Here is a 22684-nt window from a genome sequence, read left to right as displayed (position 1 = left end):
TATCCATCCCTCACCCTATGCTTTAAAATACAGTACTAAAAGCAGTTTAAAATGACTTGCAATCATAGAAATAAGGTGGGTCCTAATATATACGCACTGAGGGTCAAAAAAAAGAGGGGAAAAAAGAGGGTCTGGGTAAAGTACTGGGTAAAGTACTGAAGATACTAGCTGAATCTGTTGGAAGAGCTTTCCACAAGACTGGGCCACAAGGCAGAAGGCTCAATTTTGTACTGCCATTAGGCAAGTCTCACCAATCCAGGAAGACACCCAAAGATGCTCCTATATATTGTCTCAGAAACTTAGTGTTAGAATTCCTGCTCCGTGATTGCAGTCATGGGATTGTTGTCTATCACATGATGGTGTATGTTTTGACTCCACAGAGTGGGAAGTGACGGAGACAGGATGTTTGTGTTACTGTGTTCCATGAAGTGGGACTATTGTCCTTTGTTCTCGCTCTTTGCTGTCTGAGAGAGAGAGGGAGCCATGTTGCAGTGCTCCGTGTGGGTTTATATGTAAATAATGTAGATTAGCCAAAATGCTGAGTTGCTGAGTTCTGTTACGCGAACTGCGGATCCCTGACTGTGCCAATGTCTGTTGGCATCGGTTGCTGTGATGTTCAGGCAGAAGAAAGCTTGTGAAGCTCCCGAATGAATGACCAGGAGGGAGAGAACAACCCAGTCAGGCATGTGGCTCTGCCAGGGTCCTACTCGAGTGTAGGACGAGCTCCTGACGCTTAGTTGGTAAGTAAACGTTATTGGGGTAGAATGGGAAGAAGAGAAATGGCTTCTGGGCAGCTACTGCGATATACAGTAGAACCTCATGTTACGGACGGGATCTGCGCATCTGCGCACACATGCAACACGATTTATCGGTTCTCGCATGCATGAGCAGCGAAACCCAGAAATAACCCATTCTGGTGCTTCTGGGTTGCCACGGGACACAACACAAAAACACATAACCTGAAGCAGAAGCAACATGTACACAGTTTTTAAGTTGGTACATTGGACCCTAAGGGACCAAACAGATTTCTATAGGAAATTAAGTCTGCTCCAAATCTGTTTCAGTCTGCTAGATGTTGGCACCAACCTTGTCCTACACATCTGAAAGAATTTTATTTAAATGCTCTTTTATATAAACAAGATGAACCGTAGAGCAAACTTCCTTTCCTGTACACACCCTTGGACGTTCAGGAAATGTACCAGGAACGATCACTTTCAGGACTAGCTCAGTGACACTTTTATAGGCTGTCTTGATGAAAAATGGAACGTGGAGGCAATTACACCCATAATTAAGTGGCAGTTGCATAACAAACCTCGTGACCTGGGTGCAACATCAGTGCCCTTTCTTTAGCCTTCTCCTGCTCACCTGATGTCATCGCTTCCTGCTTGTGTCATGAGATGTCCTCAGGCAGGGACACACTCAGGTTACAGGCATCTGTCTATTGTCAGACATATTTTACAAGGCCTGCAAATAATACTGTGTCGGGAGAGGAGCTTCAGCAGGACAAGGATGGCTAAGGAGAGCAATGTGGGAATGTGAAAAGTTCTATACACTGCAAAGGATATGAAGATAATAAATGATCAATGCCCAAACGGAACTTGGATGCGAGGAAGAAATGTTCTGGTGTAGTCTTCTACCCTCTGTGCTACTTTTTTCTAATCGCAGGGAGTTTATTCCCTATGGGAAACACTAAAAACATACTATTTCCATTTTCAGCCTAAAGTGATTCTGACAGAGATCTCTGTACTACAAGCTGAACTGCACCTGTAGAACGGCTTTAAGGCTGCAGTTTCCAAACCATTTTTCTAGAGAGGTCTGTCTCACTTGGCCACAAGGCAATTTAAGAATGGTCCTCACCATTCACAAGTCTGTTGTGGGATTGAATTGCCTCTCTGAATCTAGCCTAGCATGGTTGTCTTACAACATCCTGCCAAGCTCACACCCTGCGGGCCAACGCGAGTAAGGAGCAAAAGCAAGGTTGTAGACAGGTGAGCCAAATGCAAAATGGAGGTTCACAGTACAAATCTACATCTGGGAGACTACAGATAAGGATTTCCAGCAATTGTTTCCCAGACGGTTGTGGGGCAGGAAGATTTTGTTTGTTGCTGCTAAACGTTGAACAATTGGGAGTCAGAAATCTTTCCCAATCTGTGGTTGATCATCTGTTGGGGGGGGGGAATTATTGATCAGTAGATCTCAATCTAATGTCCTTTTCTTAGACCACCACACCCTTCGGATCAGGCATAGGCAAACTCAGCCCTCCAGATGTTTGGGGACTACAACTCCCATCATCCCTGACCACTGGTCCTGTTAGCTAGGGATGATGGGAGTTGTAGTCCCAAAACATCTGGAGGGCCGAGTTTGACTATGCCTGCCGTAGATTAACATTACAAGGGGGTAGGCATAGGCAAACTCAGCCCTCCAGATGTTTTGGGACTACAACTCCCATCATCCATAGTTTGCATTGCTTTTCCATTACACTTTATTACTTTATACTACAAAGGCAGTGAAGAATTGCTCTGAAATGGAAGTTGGGTTCAGCCAATAAAGTGACAGAACTGAAGGTTTCAACACAGCCTTGACTGAAGTGTTGCTCCCAAGGATTTCAGTTAACCACCTGCAAAATGTGTGCCCATGTACACACACACACACACACAGAATAATTGTGTCAGGGTAACCACATTGCAGTTCTATCTACAATTTTACAGCTTCATGCACAAGTTGTACTTATTTACATAGCGACCTGTTTCATTACCCCATGCTTAATGCTCGGGTCGTAAACTATTTTAAAAACTTGTCTAAACGGAGAGGGGGGTGGGCGGGCAGTACAACAAAATAATGCTCTGCTGCAGAAAGATATCACATTCCTTCTTGTATTTGTAACAAGATCCTGTTCAGCGTCATCTTTAGACAGCTGTCTCTATTGCAGAATCTCCTGGCCAGAGCTGGAGTTTTATATTAAATTTCATTCTTGACTGCCTCAAAGTAATACAAACAAATACCCAAAGAAAACGACTTGGTCCTTTACTAACGTACAGCATGGCAGAGATCAGTCACCTCATACTGAAGATCTTGCTTGTTTGGGCAACAACTGAATAATCTTAATTTCACATATGCGCTCATGGGGTCTGAAGTGTCCAGCGACTCACCAGGAACAAGACCTTGGGGTTGTAGTAGTGAATATATTGACCCAGTGTGTAGCAGCTGTGAAAAAGGCGAATGCTCTGCTAGGGATTAATAGGAAGGGAACTGTAAATAAAGCTACCAATTTCATAATGCCGTTATACAAATCTATGGCGCAACTAGATATTCGGCCACGCTCTTTAAGGCAGAGGTGCGCAACCTGTGGCTGTGCAGATTTTGTGGACTTCAACTCCCACCATTCCGGAGTACTGGCCATTCTGGCTGGGGCTGACCGGAGTTGGGGTTCAACAATATCAAGAAGGCCACAGGTTGTCCACTTCTGCATTAAGCTAGTGAAGCTCTGAACTGCATGGGATCAGCACTTTTAGTACTGGCTTCCACTGAAGCATGGGATTCAAACTTGTGTTGATGCAGCCATGCGCATATTAAAATGACACTGTGGAACACAATGTGGTCAGCAGGGTGCCTTGAAGCTCCGTAACTGTAAGGTGTAAATTCAGAAGCAGGTATACTCTGTGTAAAATCCAGCTCCTCACCCCCACCCTGCCCAGTTTCTTCTAGTCCTTAAGGCTGAAGAAGAAAAAAGGAATAAAAACAAATCTCAGAAGACATTCCTGGTTGGGAAGGAGGGCTGAGCTGGATTTCTAGCGGTCAGGAAAAACGTTTTGGCTCAAACGTTTTGGCTCCCGAGCGCTGCAAACCCGGAAGTGACTGTTCTGGTTTGTGAACTATTTTTGGAAGCTGAACGTCTGATGGGGCTTCCGATTGGCTGCAGCCAATCAGAAGGCACACTTTGGTTTCCAGACATTTTGGAAGTGGAGCGGAATTCCGGAACGGATTCCGTTCGACTTCCAAGGTACGACTTTATATAATTTGGTTGTAGCTCAACTGTTCTGCTGGAAGGCGGAATTGTGGATTTATAGCAGTGATCCCTGACCCTTGGATACAACTAGATGTGCACCTCTGTTCTTAGGAGCCAGAGTCCAATATATTTACATGGGCTCCAATTCCACAAACGTTTATGTCCCAATAAACCCACTGGTCTTTCAAATCTCTTATTCTTGTAGTAACAGACTTAAGATGGCTTCCTTACTAGAAAGAGCCTGATCTGCAAATCACAGTACAGTGGTACCTTGGTTTAAGAACAGCTTAGTTTATGAATTAACTTGGATTAAGAATGCTGCAAATCCGGAAGTAGGTGTTTTGGTTCGTGAAATTTGCCTTGGAAGCAGAACATGTTTCACTTCCTGTTGAGTATGTTCCATTTGTAAATTGAGTCCCCTGCTGCTATGGGAAAGAAAGCCTTGGTTTAAGAACGGACTTCCGGAACGGATTAAGTTCATAAACCAAGGTACCACTGTATAAAGTGTTTAGGGTTATTTCCAGCCCTTCGTTTAGGCAATCACAGGAGGAATCAAATTATCTGATCAAATACAGAACAGAAAATACCTAACACTACAGGTGTGGGGAACTGACCAGGTCTATACGTATGCACAGGGAAATTCCTAACACCACAGGTGTGAGGAGTAGATTCTGGCTAATCCAGAAAGGCACTGTTTTCAGACAGCTCCTCAGAAAATGCCCAGAAAGCAGAGGTATTTCTGGAAGTGTCCAGTAATATACTGTTTAAAGGTAAAGGTAAAGGGACCCCTGACCATTAGGTCCAGTCGTGACCGACTCTGGGGTTGCGGCGCTCATCTTGCTTTATTGGCCGAGGGAGCCGGCGTACAGCTTCCGGGTCATGTGGCCAGCATGACAAAGCACACAGAAATGCTGTTTACCTTCCCGCCAGAGCGGTACTTATTTATCTGCTTGCACTTTGACGTGCTTTCAAACTGCTAGGTTGGCAGGAGCAGGGACTGAGCAACGGGAGCTCCCCCCGTTGTGGGGATTCGAACCGCCGACCTTCTGCTTAGCAAGTCCTAGGCTCTGTGGTTTAACCCACAGCGGCTTGGCTTATAAACTGCATGCTCTTGATGGTGCAGCAACAGAGAACAATTGAAGAGAACAGGTGCTATTTGAAACCTGAAGGAGCTACAGTTCTGCTGCGCTGTCCAAGGAACCCTCACCCTTCCCCCATCCCCTTCTCATCTCTTTGTGTTTTCCCCAAAGCAAACGTCACCCACTCCTTATCTTCAGTAGAAACTGTATCTCTGTTTACTGGGCTGCGTTACTAGGACATAGAAATGTCACTGGATCAGATGATTCAACAGTGCTTTATTGCCCAATGTCATGTGATGTGACCTGGAACTTGTTAACAGTCCCATCTTGAGGTGCCAGGGGCAAATTTATGCCGCAGAGGTTACTGAGAAGGTTTCTACCGAGATTTCAATGCGCAGGGAAGCAACGTGAATCACGAGAAGCAGACTGAGCAGCGTCTATCAATTACCCCAGGGTTGCTTACTTGGGTTTGCAGGAACTCTGGAGAGCTCTTTCCCAATAAATGTCAACCGATTCCTTCAGCTGCAGCTACCAGGCATTGAAACTGTGGTTTTCTGCATGCAGTATGTGCTCTACCCACCACACAAGCTGCAGTTCCTTCCCCTATATTTCCAAAGAGGAAATCCTGCCTCTCAGGGCCGGGTGGGCAAGGAAGACCACCCCCTCCAGGGGCACAGGCAAGGAGGGGGCGCAATATCTGCTGAAAATATTTCCAATATGTCTATAAATATAAATATCAATTATTTCCTCATATGAAAAAGGTTTTAAATAGAGGGTCTTCCCAGTGTATGTTGGGACGCGGGTGGCTCTGTGGGTTAAACCACTGAGACTAGGACTTGCCAATCAGAAGGTCGGCGGTTTGAATCCCCATGATGGGGTGAGCTCCCATTGCTCGGTCCCTGCTCTTGCCAACCTAGCAGTTTGAAAGCACTTCAAAGTGCAAGTAGATAAATAGGTACCTCTCTGGCGGGAAGGCAAACAGCGTTTCCGTGCGCTGCTCTGGTTCGGCAGAAGCGGCTTAGTCATGCTGGCGACATGACCCAGAAGCTGTACGCCGGCTCCCTCGGCCAATAAAGCGAGATGAGCATCACAACTCCGGAGTTGGCCACGACTGGACCTAATGGTCAGGGGTCTCTTTACCTTACAGTATACGTTATGCAGGGGCCCTGTTTTTCCCTATTTTTTTCCTGTGCCATATTCCCTAGGGGGTGCAATCTGGATGGTTCTGCCAGGGGCGAAAGATCACCTAGCTACGGTTCTGCTGCCTCTTCCTACAGGGGGGTTAGAACCAAGGGCAACCTTCTGTCCTGCAAGCAGTGGTCTCTCCAAACAGCCAGCCATAATTCCTTCCTCATCCCTAGCAATGCCCCCGCAATGTACTCTAACCTTGATATAGAGATTTAATACTTTGGCAGCTGCGCACCTAACTTCTCTTGTTGTGCAAGAGCCCACATCTAGCCAGTTTTCTTTTTCAAACTGTGAAAATCAGCACAGCCCCAAGGCAAGGCTTTTCCTTCCAGTCTATTTCATATGGATGAGCTACTCTTGCGCAAGGAGTTGGTGGAGCATCACACAAGGGCTCCAAGGCTGGTGTGTCAAGGCATGCTTTGACAGATGGCATGTTTAAGCAGTGAGAGATGCCAAGCGAATGACAAAGAAATGATCAGGGCACCGTTCCCATGTGCTATGTCATACTGTTGCCACTCACGTCTACTCCAAAAGTGGATGCATTTAGTTTTGCCCTTGCAGTTTCAAAAGCCAGGAATTAAAAACAAAACGAAACAAAAAACCTGGGTTCACTTTCTCAGTAGAGGTAGTAATATTTAGCAATGCAAACGTTTAGCAAAATGAGCAGCCTAGACAAAAAAGCTGGGGCTACAGCTTACTAACAGTAGAATTGTTTTTAATTTGGTTGTGAAATCTCCTGCATGCTGCACAAGCAAACTGAAAGATCCTGAAACCAATAGCTGGCCCAGCCAAATCTATCATGTAACTTGTTCACAGTTGCCACTAGTTTCGTGGGACAGACAGGGATGTAAACAGCCTGCTCTGTGGCATTTCAGTATCAGTCCCTGCTGAAGACAGGATACCGGAACTCGATGGCTCATTGTTTAACAACATTTCATTTTTTTGGGCAGAAGCCTTTAATATGCAACGAATACAGGCCTCTGCTTAAGTGGTCAACGTTCTGTTAGATGCCAAACAAAATAAACCAGAATGCCCCTGCCATAGCCAAGGCTTTTGTTAACTAAACACAGTAAACCAAGAGAGCTCCGAGTTTAAAAATAGACTCAACCCATTTTGTTAAGTTCCACATCTCAACTACCGCATGCTCTGAAGCCACTTGAACTGTCAGTATTGATTTCTTGTAATTAAACAGATACCCGTCTGAGCGAAAGTTTTGAAGCACAACTCCGCTAATGGGGACGCAGTGTTCCCGTTGCCACAAATTTATGTTTCAACTAAAGAACCACCCACCGTGGATTTCGCAAAACTAACCCATACATTACTCAAACTGATGTTTTCCTGGAAAGCTTAAACAGAAGTTACAGGAAACAAGCCTTCCAAAATTATCAGGCAGGAGTCTCAATCTATATTGCCTAGTTAGATGTGATGATACTTCCTTCCCAGATAACGTAATGCTAATTTAAGTGTCCCACTAAATTCAGTGCTTGCATTTAGTTTTGCAACTCCGTTGCCAAAAAGCAGATATTCCAAAATAAATTCAGCAAGCCTAGCTACCCAAGTGATCAGCTTTGGCAGTCCAATTCTATACCTTACTCAGAAGTAAACTCCACTGTGTTCAGTGGGATCTACAGGCAGGTTGGCGTGCAAAGGATTGCAGCCCCATTAAATGGAAGGGGATTTGTGTCAGTTTAAATCCAAACATTGTGGCCTAACTAGGCTGCAGACTGGGTTGTATCTGTTTTCTCTTCATTTTCTTGCTTGCTCAGCGAACCCATCCAAGAAGCTCCAAAACCCTAATAACAAAAAATCTGGCTCTCATACAGAAACCATCCATCTAAAATCTGGGTTTGCTGCACATTTTAGGCAGAAGCAGGGGGGAAATATCTGTTCGCCAAGCAAAATTCTCACCATGAACTGCATAATGAAACATGCACATGATTCCATCAAAAGAATCCTCACTATGGGGGCTGGTGGGTGTTTTAATTCATGAATAAACTTCATACAAATCGTAGAATTTTAGAGTTGGAAGGGACCACGAGGGTCATTTAGTCCAACCCCCTACACTGCAGGAATCTTCTGCCCCATGTGGGGCTCGAACCCAGGAACCTGAGATCCCTGAGAGTCTAATGCTTTACCAGCTGACCTATCCAGCATTCATGCTTAGCAGATAACCTGCTTCCTCAGTAACGGACATACTATCTGCTGCTGTTCCAACCCCTCTGTTCTTTGGTGTGCCAATTTATTATTTCAGTTTCTCATTAAGTTCCAGGAGGAGATGGTTTTCGAGGAAAACAATTTGCAGCATTGTTTGCTTCCCTGAACCAAAGCAACAACATTGAGAATATTAGACTTTCAAGCACTTTTGCCCAGCTGTACGCTGTGACTGAGGGAACCTGGGTAGGGATGGAGGCAGAGCAGCACAAACTCTGTGTGTGTGTGTTGCATCAGACCAAACAGTCTCCAGGGACATGGAGATACTTAGCAGCATCCTGGACAAAACCTGGGGGAGAAGACAAAGGTTGGATAGAGTATGAGAGGTGGGGAAATGGGTGAAGGTGGGACAGAACTGGTACTTATTTTAAAAAGGTACTATATGGCTGAGTGTCTCTGAACATGCACAGAATTATTTTCCCAAAGGGAATGCTTCCTTGCCTGTTCAGAAACAGTCTGTCCTGCTGTGTTTTGGAATCTGGTGTCGCACCATCTGCTGGTAGTGGTCACATGAGATCCCTGTTGCAAAGCAGCCTGGAAACCTCCAGGTATTTTGGGACACCAACTCCCATCAGTCCCAGCCAGCCTTGCCAATGGTCAGGCATGATGTGAGTTGTAGTCCAGCAACATCCAGAGACCAGAAGATTGGGGATGCCTGTTCTAGGTCACCTCAAATTCGGCCCTCCAGATGTTTGGGACTACAACTCCCATCATCGCTAGCTAATAGGACCAGTGGTCAGGGATGATGGGAATTGTAGTCCCAAAACATCTGGAGGGCTGAGTTTGGGGATGCCTGACCTAGCGCACAAGGGCAAGCAGGTGGTGTCTGATACCCACTGTGACTGATAGGGTGGAAGGCAGGGAGACGAACATTAGGTGGCGCCAGAGCCAATGAGCAGCAGATGTAGTTCAGTCTAGTTCTTCTGTCCCCATCCTCCTCCCTGCTGAGTTCTGCAAGGACAACCTGAGGCTGAGGAGGAGGAAATTGATGAGCACTAGAACCCCCTGGGCTGGATGTTCTTAAGAAGGTAGGCAGACAAGGGCTGGCAAAAGGCCATGGGGGAGAGAGGCCAAGGTTCTGGGGTGGCTGGTGTGCCTGCACAGCAGCTAGGAGAAACACACACACACACACACACACACACACACACACACACACACAATGACAGAGCCACAGCATGCAAACCAACTGCAGTCAACCACCTCCATCATCCTCTTATCAAGGGGCAGAGTTCGAAACAGCAACAGAGGACATATGCATGCGCTTATGTTCACAACACACCTGCTTTGGAAGGCACAATGGTTGCAACATGGTGCCAAAGATACAACCAGAACAGGTGACACCTAAGATCACTAACAACAATAACTTTCCGGCAAGGGCTTATTGTCCAGCTTTGAGTCTCACATTTCCAATGATCAAATTCAAACTGGCCCAATAAAAATTCTGGGTGGATGGCAACCTCATGGAAAGAATGGGAGAAGATGAGAGAAGAGCGCCCAAACAGAACTGATGAAGGTTTATGCCTGCTCTTTAGCCGTTGTTGCTTTTGCCAGAATATGCTTCTAGGACAACTGAAGATTTCTGGAGAGTTTTTTTTAGGGCTCAGGATTTCTGGAAACACCCAGTCCTACGGCTTATCACTTAATGTCAAATTGTTCTTGGGGACATATATGAACAACCCTCACACACACACACACACACACAGAGAGAGAGAGAGAGAGAGAGTTCCATCCAACTATACTCAGAGAAGCCCAATGAAGTTAATGGACCCAAGTTAGTAATGCTCATTATTTTTAATAGGCCTGCTCCGAGTAGGAGCAACCTTAAGACACAGCCCTCCACTCCCTCCATATCGCGATAATAAAATGGTGGTTCTCCGATCCACAATCCCACAGATTTGCTTCCACTCTCCAACCAACCCCAAATACAATAGACGGACATTTCGCTTTTAAGAAATCTGGAGCAAATGCGCGAACGCATTTAACGGGCCGAGAGTCACATCTGGAGAGCTGGAAGCGGCACGTTCCTGGTAGCGCCGCAGGAGGTGGGCGCTGCGCTCTCGCTCCTGCCTCCGCCTCCGGGTTCCTGGAGAGGGTTTAGCTCGCCAGATGATCCTCCTTCCCGCAATGACGCCACAACCCCAAGAACGACACAAACCGAGGCGTTGCAGCCTCGCACGGGCAGAGATGCACTCGGGGAAACAACGGCCTCGTTAAGAAAACAACCGCCATGTCTGCGCGTTCTTTGCAAAAAGCAAGCCTTGCCAATTATTATTATTATTTTTGCAAAGATGCAAACCGGTGTGTGTGTGTGTGTGTGAGAGAGATCAGCTACGTATCTCTCTGCCTGCTACCACCCGGCAGCCCCACCAACAGCTACAACAACATTTGCTAGCAACTATGTCCGGGGTTGGGGGGACGACACCCCACCTGCAAGTGGGGCAACCCTCTCCAAAGGCGCAAGGCACCCGACTCTCTCCGCGCCGGTCTCACCTGTTCCGCTCGCTGGCGAAGCTGCTGCTGCTGTTCTCCCTCTCGGCCAGAAACCTCGTCCAACCATCCGCCGTCTTCACCCAGTTCTGCCCCGGGGAGCGCCAGTCCTGGCCCAGAAAAGGCATCCTCGCTAGCTAAAGAAATCCAGCAACCCAAGTTGTCCTTGCGCTCCCTTGCGCCTTCTTCTCCCAAGCGAAAATACTAGGAGCGAAATGTCCCTAGCCAAAGGGCTACACAGAAATTATTACTGTTATTCTTTGCTCTCTCCCTCCTCTACTATGATCCACTCCGATCCTTGTCTCTGCCCTCGCTCCGGCCGCCTCCGTATTTATCTGCGGGCTGCAGGGGCTCTTTGTTGCCGGAAGAGCGCCTGCAAGCTCCGCCTCTCGCCCGGGGAGGGAGGAGAGACACGTGGCTTTGTTTATTGCTGCGCTCTTTCCTCGGGAGGAGCGGCGGTTGTTGCTCGGGCTGCTCCTTGCCTGTTGCGCAATCCCTGGAAATGGAAACTTGTGCCCTGGCGTCGGGGTCCCCTCTCTCAGCTGCCCGGCTTCGGTTTATTTATAGGGTCCCCGAGCCAAGTCAAAAAAACACCCCACAGAACAACAGCAAAGGCCCCCCAGTAGAAGTAAAGGCTAGGAATATGCATTAATTGTGCTTGTTGTGTTCGGCCTTTTTCTTCCAAGGAAGGCAAGGCGGGGGCTCTGTTCCACCTCGTTTTTGGTCCTCCACAACAACCCTGTGAGGTAGGGTTGGCCGAGAGGCTAGCCCAAGGCCACCTAGTGAGCTTCATGGCTCAGGGGGGATTTGAACCCAGGGCTCCCAGGCAGTGGCGTAGCGTGGGGGGTGCAGGGGGGGCCGGGCGCACCGGGCGCAACATCTGGGGGTTAGGGGGCGCAAATCCACAGGTTAGGGGGCGCAAATTACTTGCCTTGCCCGGGGTGCTGACAACCCACGCTACGCCACTGCTCCCAGGTATCCAGTAAGACACTCTGGCACAGGCTGAGTTGTTGGTGTAGCTGTTACTCAACTGTAACTAAGGGGTGGGTAACCTGAGGCCTGGGAGCCAAATGCGGCCCTCAAAGCCTTTCTGTCTGGCCCTTGTAAGTCTTCCCAGGCCGCACCTGCTACTGACCTTGCTTTTCTCCTGTCTGGAGTGTTTTTGGCTGTCTGGAGTGTGCCCTTCAACTCTGGCTTCCCTAGAAGGAGATTTGGGTGTGTGGGAGGGAGTGCATGCAGTGAAGCAAATTTAAAATTTGCTTTTGTAGGATAAGTTCCACATGTGCTCATAAACTCCTCTCTACCCTCCATTGTAGCAAGCATTAGCCAGGAACACACTCCAGACAGGCAAAAGCCTGTTGAGGCTTCCGAGGAAACATTGAAAGACCTGGGGGGGGGGGGGAGACACCTTTTGCTTTCAATACCTGAGGTTCCCCATCCCTGATGCTCCATGGAACTGTGGACTCCCTCCACCAACAGTAGCTTCCTGTACTCAAGAACAGTTATGTACATAGAATCATAGAATTGTAAGGGACCGCAAGGGCCATCTAGTCCAACCCTCTGCAATTCAGGAATCTTCTGCACAGTATGGGGCACAAACCCTTAACCCTGAGATTAAGAGTATCATGCTCTACCACACACATAGGCAAACTCGGCCCTCCAGATGTTTTGGGACTACAACTCCCATGATCCTTGACCACTGGTCCTGTTAACTAGGGATGATGGGAGTTGTAGTCCCAAAACACCTGGAGGGCCAAGTTTCCCTATGCCTGCTCTTCCAACTGAACACATCTGTGAAAATAGCTACTGAGATTTCCCCACAGTGGACACAGATGGAGGGACCTGAAAACTACTCCTAAGTAAGGCATAGGCAAACTCGGCCCTCCAGATGTTTTGGGACTACAATTTCCACCGCCTCTGACCACTGGTCCTATTAGCTAGGGATGATGGGAGCTGTAGTCCCAAAACTTCTAGAGGGCCAAGTTTGCCTATGCCTGTCCTAAACATAGGTAAAAGGTAAAAGTACCCCTGACCATTAGGTCCCAACAGCTCATCTCGCTTTATTGAGAGAAAATCCAGCCTAGGAAATACAGGTGTTCCAATCATAGACTCATAGATTTGGGACCATGAGGATCATCTTGTCGAGGGGTCTTTTGCCCAACATGGGTCTAGAACCCACAACCTTGAGTTTCATGCTCCGAGCATGAATTTTTGCGCTTAAGCACCTGCACATTACCCACGTAAACTAAAAGGGCAAATTAGCCCCTGCTCCTTTAATTTGCTTTCCATTGATTATTTACCAAGGACGGTATGAAACTAAGTTAGAGTAGACCTGCTGAGCCTAGTTTGGTCACGTTCATTCATTTCACTGGGTCTGTTCTGAGTAAAACTTAGTTGAATGCCACCCTTCACCCCCCCCCAAATAATTAAAATGTATACTCATGTTCTTCTCTTCCACAAAGGGCTTGCTCAAAGGAACTTACAAATAAAAAGCAAACATAAAAACAGTTCTACATGCAGGCCATGGGGTGTCTGCATGTCACAACAGGACACCCCCTCGACATGCGTGAGTGATGTTGGCATGCCCTGGGCACCCTCTGTTGCAGGGGCAAGGCAGCGCTCCAGCACACAGTCGTTCTAGAGTCTAGAACATCCCTCAGGATCCGCTGCTATGCATAGGCAATATGCAGCAGGCGCTCAAATTCTTTGGCAGGCAACCAACGTGGAAAGAATTTCCTGAAGGTAGAAAGTCTGCAAATCACTGTCTTAGGGCGAGTGATCGTGTAACAACAGACCTTCTTATCCTCTCCCAACTCGCTTCACAGGGCTGCTGAGAAGGTTAGCTGAGGTAAGGTTAATCAGTCACACTGCACCCTGAAAAACATCTAACAATAACACCACCATAACTTTTGAAATACCTAACAATGTAAGTGCTTCTAATGTTTATAATTTCCCTTTGTCCTTTCTGTTTCTTAACACTTTAGGTATGCAAGAAGGAACCCGGTCTGTATTTCTCAAAACTTTCAAAGATCACACACTTTTGGGTTCTCTCCCCTAAGCAGTCACCAACCGCTTATATTTATTTCTGTCAATCAAGCGTCTTGGTTTTGTTTGAGCTAGCTGTCAAAATGAGAGCTTGGTTTTGTACACGCTGTGCAGCAAAGCATAAATCAGCTGCAAAGTCCTCAAGGGCCTGCTCAGAGCATTCCTGGAGCAAACCTTTACTTGCCACAGAGTTGAACTGTGCGTTATAGCCATATGTGTGCAACAAAATCCCATCAGGCATTTGGAATCCCTTGGTTGAAAAGTGGCTGGGCATAAGAACATAGGAAGAGGCCTGTTAGATCAGTCCAAAGGTCCATCTAAGGTAAAGAACCCCTGGACAATTAAGTCCAGTCAAAGACAACTATGGGGTTGCGGTGCTCATCTCGCTTTCAGGCTGAGGGAGCCAGCATTTGTCCAAAGACAGCTTTCTGGGTCATGTGGCCAGCATGACTAAACCGCTTCTGGCGCAACGGGACACTGTGACGAGTGCAACAGCGCACGGAAACACAGTTTTTCTTCCTACCAGAGCGGTACCTATTTATCTACTTGCACTGGTGTGCTTTCGAACTGCTAGGTTGGCAGAAGCTGGAACAGAGCAACGGGAGCTCACCCTGTCGCGGGGATTCGAACCGCCGACCTTCTGATCAGCAAGCCCAAGAGGCTCAGTGGTTTAGACCACAGCGCCACCCACTCCTCTGAAAGGTCCATCTACTCTCATGGTGACCAATCAATATGCCCATGGGAAGCTTGCAAGCAGGAACTGGGCACACCACCACTTTCTCCAGCTGTGATTCTCAGTGATTGGCATTCAGAGGCACGCTGCCTGTGACAGGGTTAGTAGCCATGGGTAGCCTTCCATGAATTTGTCTAATCCTCTTCTCAAGCCATCCAAGTTGGTGGCCATCACAGCCTCCTGTGGGAGCCCGTTCCATAATTTAGTTATCCTGGCTGTCCTGAATCTTCCAACATTCAGGTTCATCAGATGTCCTCAAGTCCCAGTATTATGAGAGAGGTCGAAAAACTTCCCTCTTTCCACTTTCTCCAACCCATGCATAGTTTTATTCTATTGTGTCTTCTCTTGCTCGCCCATCCTCTAAATCAGGCATAGGCAAACTCGGCCCTCCAGATGTTTTGGGACTACAACTCCCATCATCCCTAGCTACCAGGACCAGTGGTCAGGGATGATGGGAGCTGTAGTCCCAAAGCATCTGGAGGGCCGAGTTTGCCTATGCCTACTCTAAATGAAAAAGCCCCAAATGCATTCCTCATAGGGAAGTTGCTCTATTCCAGCGGTTTTTAACCTTCAACCTTTTTGAGTCCATTCCTCCCTTGACCAAGCACATTCTTTCTGTGGCCCCCCTGTTCTGCCCCTGTCCCATTCCACCCTGCCCCTTTTTTGGGGTGGGCTCAAGGAAGGAAGGCTGCCAGGAAGAGAGAAAGAGAAAGAGAGAGGGAGGGAGGGAGGGAGGGAGAGGGAGAGAGAGAGAGATACAGGAAGATATTGGACTGCAGGTTAAAGCCTCAGGCTCTCCTTAATGAGCAGAGAAAGAGAGACAGATAATGTAGGGCCACAAGTCACGGCCGCAAGTCATGGCTCCCTGGGGCTCCCATGAACATTCCTCAAGTCTTCCCAAGGTGCCACATCATCCTGGTTGATAACCAAGGTGCCACATCAACCTGGTTGATAACTCTATTCCCTTGAGTAAGTGAGCAGAGAAATATTGGTTAGTGGAAAGGGTTAAGCAACCCCTAACAACAACACGATGGACGTGGGTGGCGCTGTGATCTAAACCACAGAGCCTAGGGCTTGCCGATCAGAAGGTCGGCGGTTCAGATCCCCATGACGAGGTGAGCTCTCGTTGTTCGGTCCCTGCTCCTGCCCACCTAGCAGTTCAAAAGCACATCAAAGTGCAAGTAGATAAACAGGTACCGCTCTGGTGGGAAGGTAAATGGCGTTTCCATGCACTGCTCTGGTTTCACCAGAAGCGGCTTAGTCATGCTGGCCACATGACCTGGAAGCTGTCTGCAGACAAACGCCGGCTCCCTCGGCCTATAGAGCGAGATGAGCGCGCAATCCCAGAGTCGTCCCCGACTGGACCTAACGGTCAGGGGTAACTTTACCTTTACCTTTAACAACAACACGCCCACATGGCTTTCAGCTGCCTTTTGTCTCCTCCCAAACCTGCCTTTCCCCTAGAAAAAGCAGGTGCTGGGTTATTGCAACCTGAATATGCATTTATAGTTAGCTCTTTAGCATCGTTCACAAGCCCTGTGGGCGGGTTTGGGAAGATTGCCTGCATGAGAATCTAAGCAAATGTAATTTTGATTGTGTGATTAGCAGGTACACCTGCTTTTTAAAAGAAGTCAACACTAGAGACATAGTAAATGGAGGTGGGTGGGCGGGATGGTTAACCCTTCCTTCTCCAGCCATGATCCCAGCACAAATGTGCCTCCTGCTTATTAGTAAAGAGAAACCAATGGTGGCTTTCCCCCTTAAGCTTAACTGCAATGTGAGGGACAGGATCCAAGGTGAGGAGGGAAGGGGTTACAGCTTCCCACAGGCAGAGGTCCTGATGATGGGAGGAGGAGGGGGAAACCTATTATTAAACAGTTCCTTTATAACCCAATCATGCAATTAAAGAATCCCAAGAACAAAAGGCAAAACGCAGTTTGGTAAGGAGGAGATTGGATTTGATATCCTGTTTTATCACTACCCGAAGGAGTCTCAAAGCAGCTAACTATCTCCTTTCCCTTCCTCCCCCACAACAAACACTCTGTGAGGTGAGTGGGGCTGAGAGTCTTCAGAGAAGTGTGACTTGCCCAAGGTCACCCAGCAGCTGCATGTGGAGGAGCGGGGAAGTGAACCTGGTTCACCAGATTACGAGTCTACCGCTCTTAACCACTACACCACACTGGCTCTCTGGTAAGCCTGAAGTTGGCTGTGCATGGTGTTGGTTGGCCTTAGAGAAATGTAAGGCTCTTCTGCAGCAGACCACAGACACCTCATGCCCAGCTATCTATTCTCATGGTGGCCAATCAGGTGCCTATAGGAAGCCCTACTGGCCATTACCAGCAACAGAGGCAAGACATAGCCATTGTGGCTACTAGCCATTGACAGTGGCATAGTGTGGAGAGCGGCACAGGGTGGTTGCCCCGGGTGCAAAATTCTTAGCGGAGTAAAATTTCAACACCTGGTGCTGCCTCAATATAACTGCATGCTTCTGTTGCTGGGCTCTGTGAGAAATGACTTCTCCGTGTGAAACAGGAAGTGACCTCTCCAGACAATGGAATGACTCTTCTTTTCTTATTTCTGTGGTTGCAATCTCCTGGGTGACGCAGATGCCATTAGGCAGTTGAATGCACATACGTACTCTGTCGGTTTCCTTTATTCTGTGCAGCCCCGGCTACACCACTGGCCATTGATACTCTTTATCCTTCATGAAACCTCCCTCTTTCAATTGCGAGAACAATTTTGCTCTTCTTTTTTTTAAAAAAAAAAAAGTCCCATGGTTACCCTTTTAAAAACAGCAAGGCCGCAAAGAAACAGGTATGTGTCTTTTTAAAATTAAAAAATGAAGAGCAGACAGCTTACATGAAGCGTAGGACTTTCATTTTCTCATATTCTGGGGTGTGTGTGTTTTGGAATCACACAATGTTCATGTTGTCAGCTGCCTTGGGTGCTTAACTGAAGAAAAGCAAGTTATAAAATGAGCAGAACAAGGCTGATTCCCAGGCATTGATTTGCTGTTATTTATGTCCATCATTTTTAGTTGCAATGCTGGGCCCACACCACAGTTCTAGAGGACCTGCTGTGAGGTATCTGCAATTCTGGTTGTCGTCTTTGCCTTCCGTGTTTCTCCTGAGGATGCTGGTTTTACACAACTGGTCTAAATAGACAAGCCCTCCCTTTGCTACTAATGGAGGAAGAGGAGGGAAGGTGGCCTGAGTTTGCTTATATAAGAGTGCTTGAGAGATAAACACCCCCACAGAAGTCTCGCTGCCCTAATCCCAGTCACGCTGTCACCTCTTCTCCTGGGGGTTGATAGATCTGCTGACTTGCAGAGTTACAACAACAGCTGGCATTTGATGTACAAGGTGATATGTGCTCTTTCAAAACAACGTCTGGAAAGCCAAGTGCTCGAGGTTGTAAACATAAATCTCTCGAGTTTTATCTCTCCCTCGGGGTGGGGGAGGGGAATGGCCTCGTGGGCACCAGCGCCAAGTGATTGAGAATGGTTGACTAGAACGGACTGCTTAAGTCCTTCAGGCCTATTGGAATAGACTGGGAACAGAATTGTGACTTTTTAGAGAGTTGAAGATGGTTTGAAAGAGGGATCGTTGCTTTTGTTGTGTTGTGTTTAGGCATCTGAAGGCAGCCCTGTATCAGGAAATTCTGAATGGCTGGTGTTTTATTACCGTTTAAAAAATATGCAGCTCATCTGGAATGGGAACAGGACCAACAGGTGTGTCAGCATCAGGGGGCAAGGTTAGAAGTGCATTCATGCTTCCAGCAAACATAGAATCATAAAACCATAAAGTTGGAAGGGACCCTGAGGGTCATCTATTCCAACCCCCTGCAATGCAGGAATCTCAGCTAAAGCATCCATGACAGATGGCCATCCAACCAGTGCTTAAAAACCTTCAAGGAAAGACAGTCTATGCAAGGGAGAAGCTCTGAACTGGCCTATAGCATACTTGAAAATTCCCTAGTCCTCTGGAATCATCATCATCATCATGAGATGTCATTATAGATACCACAGCTGTCATTTGACGAACTTTGTTGTTGTTTAGTCGTGTCCAACTCTTCGTGACCCCATGGACCAGAGCACGCCAGGCACTCCTGTCTTCCACTGCCTCCTGCAGTTTGGTAGCTTCGAGAACACTGTCCAACCATCTCGTCCTCTGTCATCCCTTTCTCCTTGTGCCCTCCATCTTTCCCAACATCAGGGTCTTTTCCAGGGAGTCTTCTCTTCCCATGAGGTGGCCAAAGTATTGGAGCCTCAGCTTCAGGATCTGTCCTTCCAGTGAGCACTCAGGGCTGATTTCCTTCAGAATGGATAGGTTTGATCTTCTTGCAGTCCGTGGGACTCTCAAGAGTCTCCTCCAGCACCATAATTCGAAAGCATCAATTCTTCGGCGATCAGCCTTCTTTATGGTCCACCTCTCACTTCCATACATCACTACTGGGAAAACCATAGCTTTAACTATATGGACCTTTGTTGGCAAGGTGATGTCTCTGCTTTTTAAGATGCTGTCTAGGTTTGTCATTGCTTTTCTCCCAAGAATGATGAACTACCTGCCATTTAAACACACACATATGTAGAGAGTTGGGCTGTGTTAAGGAAGCACATGACAGGCCTGATTTCTGCAACCCACTCATCCTCTCCCATTCTCTGATTCGTGAAGTAGTGGTTTGTGGCAACACAGGAGAGGCAGACCAGTTTTCATTCAGAAGGTAACCCTAACCTTGCTATATATAAACACGGCAAGCATGTGTTTGGATCATGCTATTGCCCACACCTGTTAGCTGCTGAGTCACTGTCTCATTTGCCACCTCTTCTGCCATGTGGTTCATTGACACATAAACCACTTGGTTCTTTCCAAAAGGTTGCTGACTAAATCCTCATCAGAGCTATTCCCCTGCAGTCATAGTCAATCCTCATCAAAGCTATTCCCCTGTACCATAGGTACATACCATGGGAAAGACAGGAAGCCTTGAAATATCTGCACCCGAAACAATCTAAGGTTGAAATAGAGACAGCAGAATCTGTCAGTTTTGGTTTCTTCTTCCCTGTTTAGGGAAGTTTTTAATCTTTGATGTTTTAACGTGTTTTTAATATTCTGTTAGGAGCTGCCCAGAGTGGCTGCGGCAACCCAGTCAGATGGACGGCTTACAAATATAATACAGTGGTACCTCGGGTTAAGTACTTAATTCGTTCCGGAGGTCCGTTCTTAACCTGAAACTGTTCTTAACCTGAAGCACCACTTTAGCTAATGGGGCCTCCTGCTGCTGCTGCGCCGCCAGAGCACGATTTCTGTTCTCATCCTGAAGCAAAGTTCTTAACCCGAGGTACTATTTCTGGGTTAGCGGAGTCTGTAACCTGAAGCGTATGTTACCTGAAGCATATGTAACCCGAGGTACCACTGTAATAACAATAACAAGAATAATAACAAGAATATCCTCATTTTTCTGATATCCACATTTCTGCATCAAGTTTGTGATTTAAATTTTTTTTTAAAAAGTCTTCATGAAAATTCACCAGCATTTTGGTGTGAATTTCTTCTGAGGCACACATTTGTCTTTGCAATTTCCCCCGACATTTCTGCATGCAATTTCCCTCACATAGTGGATTTTTACCATGTTATTTTCACTGTGTTATAGACCTGTGGCTTTTTGTCCGATATACGGGCACACCACGATAAATGTCATTTGTGGCAGTGGGCGTGCTGTAACCCAGCAATGAACGTCAACATTGGACAGCTTTGCTTCTGTTTCCACCGTGAGTATAGCAGGGGAAAACTGTGTGCCAGAAGAGCACCTCACAGGCATCTGGTTGATGACCAGAACAATGGACCAGGTTGACCTGATCCAGCAGGCCCTTCTTGTGTTCCTGCCAGTGGGTTTGCACCACACATCATCATCATCATCATCATCATCATCATAATTTATTTATACCCTGCCCATCTGGCTGGGCTTCCCCAGCCACTCTGGGCGGCTTCCAAAAAATTATTAAAATACTGTAATACATCAAACATTAAAAGCTTCCCTAAACAGGGCTACCAGATGTCTTCTAAAAGTCTGGTAGTTGTTCTTCTCTTTGACATCTGATAGGAGGGCGTTCCACAGGGCGGGTGCCACTACCGAGAAGGCCCTCTGCCTGGTTCCCTGTAACTTGGCTTCTCGCAGTGAGGGAACCACCAGAAGGCCCTCAGCACTGGACCTCAGTGTCCGGGTAGAATGATGGGGGTGGAGACGCTCCTGCAGATATACTGGACCGAGTCCATTTAGGGCTTTAAAGGTCAGCACCAGCACTTTGAATTGTGCTCGGAAACATATTGGGAGCCAATGTAGGTCTTTCAAGACCGGTGTTATGTGGTCTCGGTGGCCACTCCCAGTCCCAGTCTAGCTGCTGTGTTCTGGATTAGTTGTAGTTTCTGGGTCACCTTCAAAGGTAGCCCCACATAGAGTGCATGGCAGTAGTCCAAGCGGGAGATAACTAGAGCATGCACCACTCTAGTGAGGCAGCCCACAGACAGATAAGGTCTCAGCCTACGTACCAGATGGAGCTGGTAAACAGCTGCCCTGGGCACGGATTTGACCTGTGCCTCCATGGACAGCTGTGAGTCCAAAATGACTCCCAGGCTGCACACCTGTTCCTTCAGGGGCACAGTTACCCCATTCAGGACCAGGGAATCCTCCACACCTGCCCACCTCCTGTCCCCCCAAACAGTACTTCTGTCTTGTCAGGATTCAACCTCAATCTGTTAGCCGCCATCCATCCTCCAACCGCCTCCAGGCACTCACACAGGACCTTCCCCGCCTTCACTGGTTCTGATTTGAAAGAGAGGTAGAGCTGGGTATCATCCACATACCATCCCTGCTGCCTTGCCCCCTCCTAATGGTAAGATACAGCAATGCTAGTCAGGTGAGCACTGCTGCCTGATTCCTGCCTTATCTTTCCAGGTGATCAAAGCTGGGTAAACCACATCACAGGTACACACCCTGGATACTTCCCAGTAATCATAATTCAGCATTACTTGAATCACAAATCTGCCCGGCTGTGATGGAAGCAGAAAACATACCGTAATTGAATCTGGGGACAATCCAGCCTCTGTTGAGCATTTGATCTCCCCAGAGGTAAGCCCATTCCCAATGCTCTCTCTCTCCAGCTGAAATCAGCAGGTATTTAAAATGGCCCATGGGTCTTAAGCATGACCAATAGTCAAGTGTTGATGGATCTTTCAGTCCAACAATGTCTAGAGGGCACCATGTAGACATAGGATGTTCTAGACTTGGGTCTCCAGCTGTTTTTGGACTACAACTCCCATCATCCCTACCTAGCTAGACCAGTGGTCAGGGATGATGAGAACTGTAGCCTGAAAAACCACTGGAGGCCCAAATTTGGGGAGGACTGTTCTAGAGCTATATGTGCACTGCGATATGAGTTATCTGTGACAGAAAGAGCTCCCTGCCAAGAACAGGCACGTTCCAACAATGTGCCTCACTCAGAACGTCTTTCTTCCTCAACAATACGGTGAGCTTACCGTCGGCTTCACTTCCAGGTGCTTGCAAGGTGATGTCATTATAGTCACAATTCTTGGAAGTGTGCAGGTGAACCTGTCCGTACAGGTTATACACATGGGCTGTTGAAACACTGCAGCCCAGAGGGTAGATGAAGTCATCTCATATCCTCCTTCCATCATTCTGTGACCTTTGTGGTGCAGTGGAATACACAAGCTAAGAAAAGTGAGGATATGGCTTGACCTTTCATTGTTTTTCCCCCAGGAAGGCAGCTCCTGTGTATTATAGGGGTGGAATCCCATTCCTGTTGTCTGTCTCTCCTCTGTCAAATTTGGAGCTGGTGTCTTGAGGTCAGTATTGCTTAGGCACCTGCCAAGTCCCACACCCCAGCAGGGGTTCTGCTGCTGATCCCTGGGCCAGTTCCTC

General features: G+C 47.5%; 1 protein-coding gene and 1 long non-coding RNA gene across 2 annotated transcripts in view; one reads left to right on the top strand and one right to left on the bottom strand.

Moving 5' to 3' along the window:
• The window catches only part of FBXO32 (F-box protein 32), a 32125-nt gene extending 20842 nt beyond the window's left edge, over positions 1-11283 (bottom strand). Inside the window, exon 1 of the mRNA XM_081918939.1 lies at positions 10975-11283. Coding sequence (XP_081775065.1) covers positions 10975-11099 — 125 coding nt within the window. The 5' untranslated portion in view covers positions 11100-11283. The remainder of the gene's footprint in view (positions 1-10974) is intronic.
• Positions 9252-15241, top strand: LOC309374269. The gene is made up of 3 exons (XR_014170474.1): positions 9252-9512; positions 13797-13819; positions 13956-15241. It is a non-coding gene; the product is annotated as an uncharacterized lncRNA (long non-coding RNA).
• Positions 15242-22684: the final 7443 nt, after the last annotated feature.

Source organism: Podarcis melisellensis (genome assembly GCF_964234715.1).
Source record: "Podarcis melisellensis genome assembly, chromosome: 7".
NCBI lineage: Eukaryota > Metazoa > Chordata > Lepidosauria > Squamata > Lacertidae > Podarcis > Podarcis melisellensis.
Note: the sequence above shows the minus strand (reverse complement) of the source record. Positions and strands in the feature narration are given on the sequence as shown.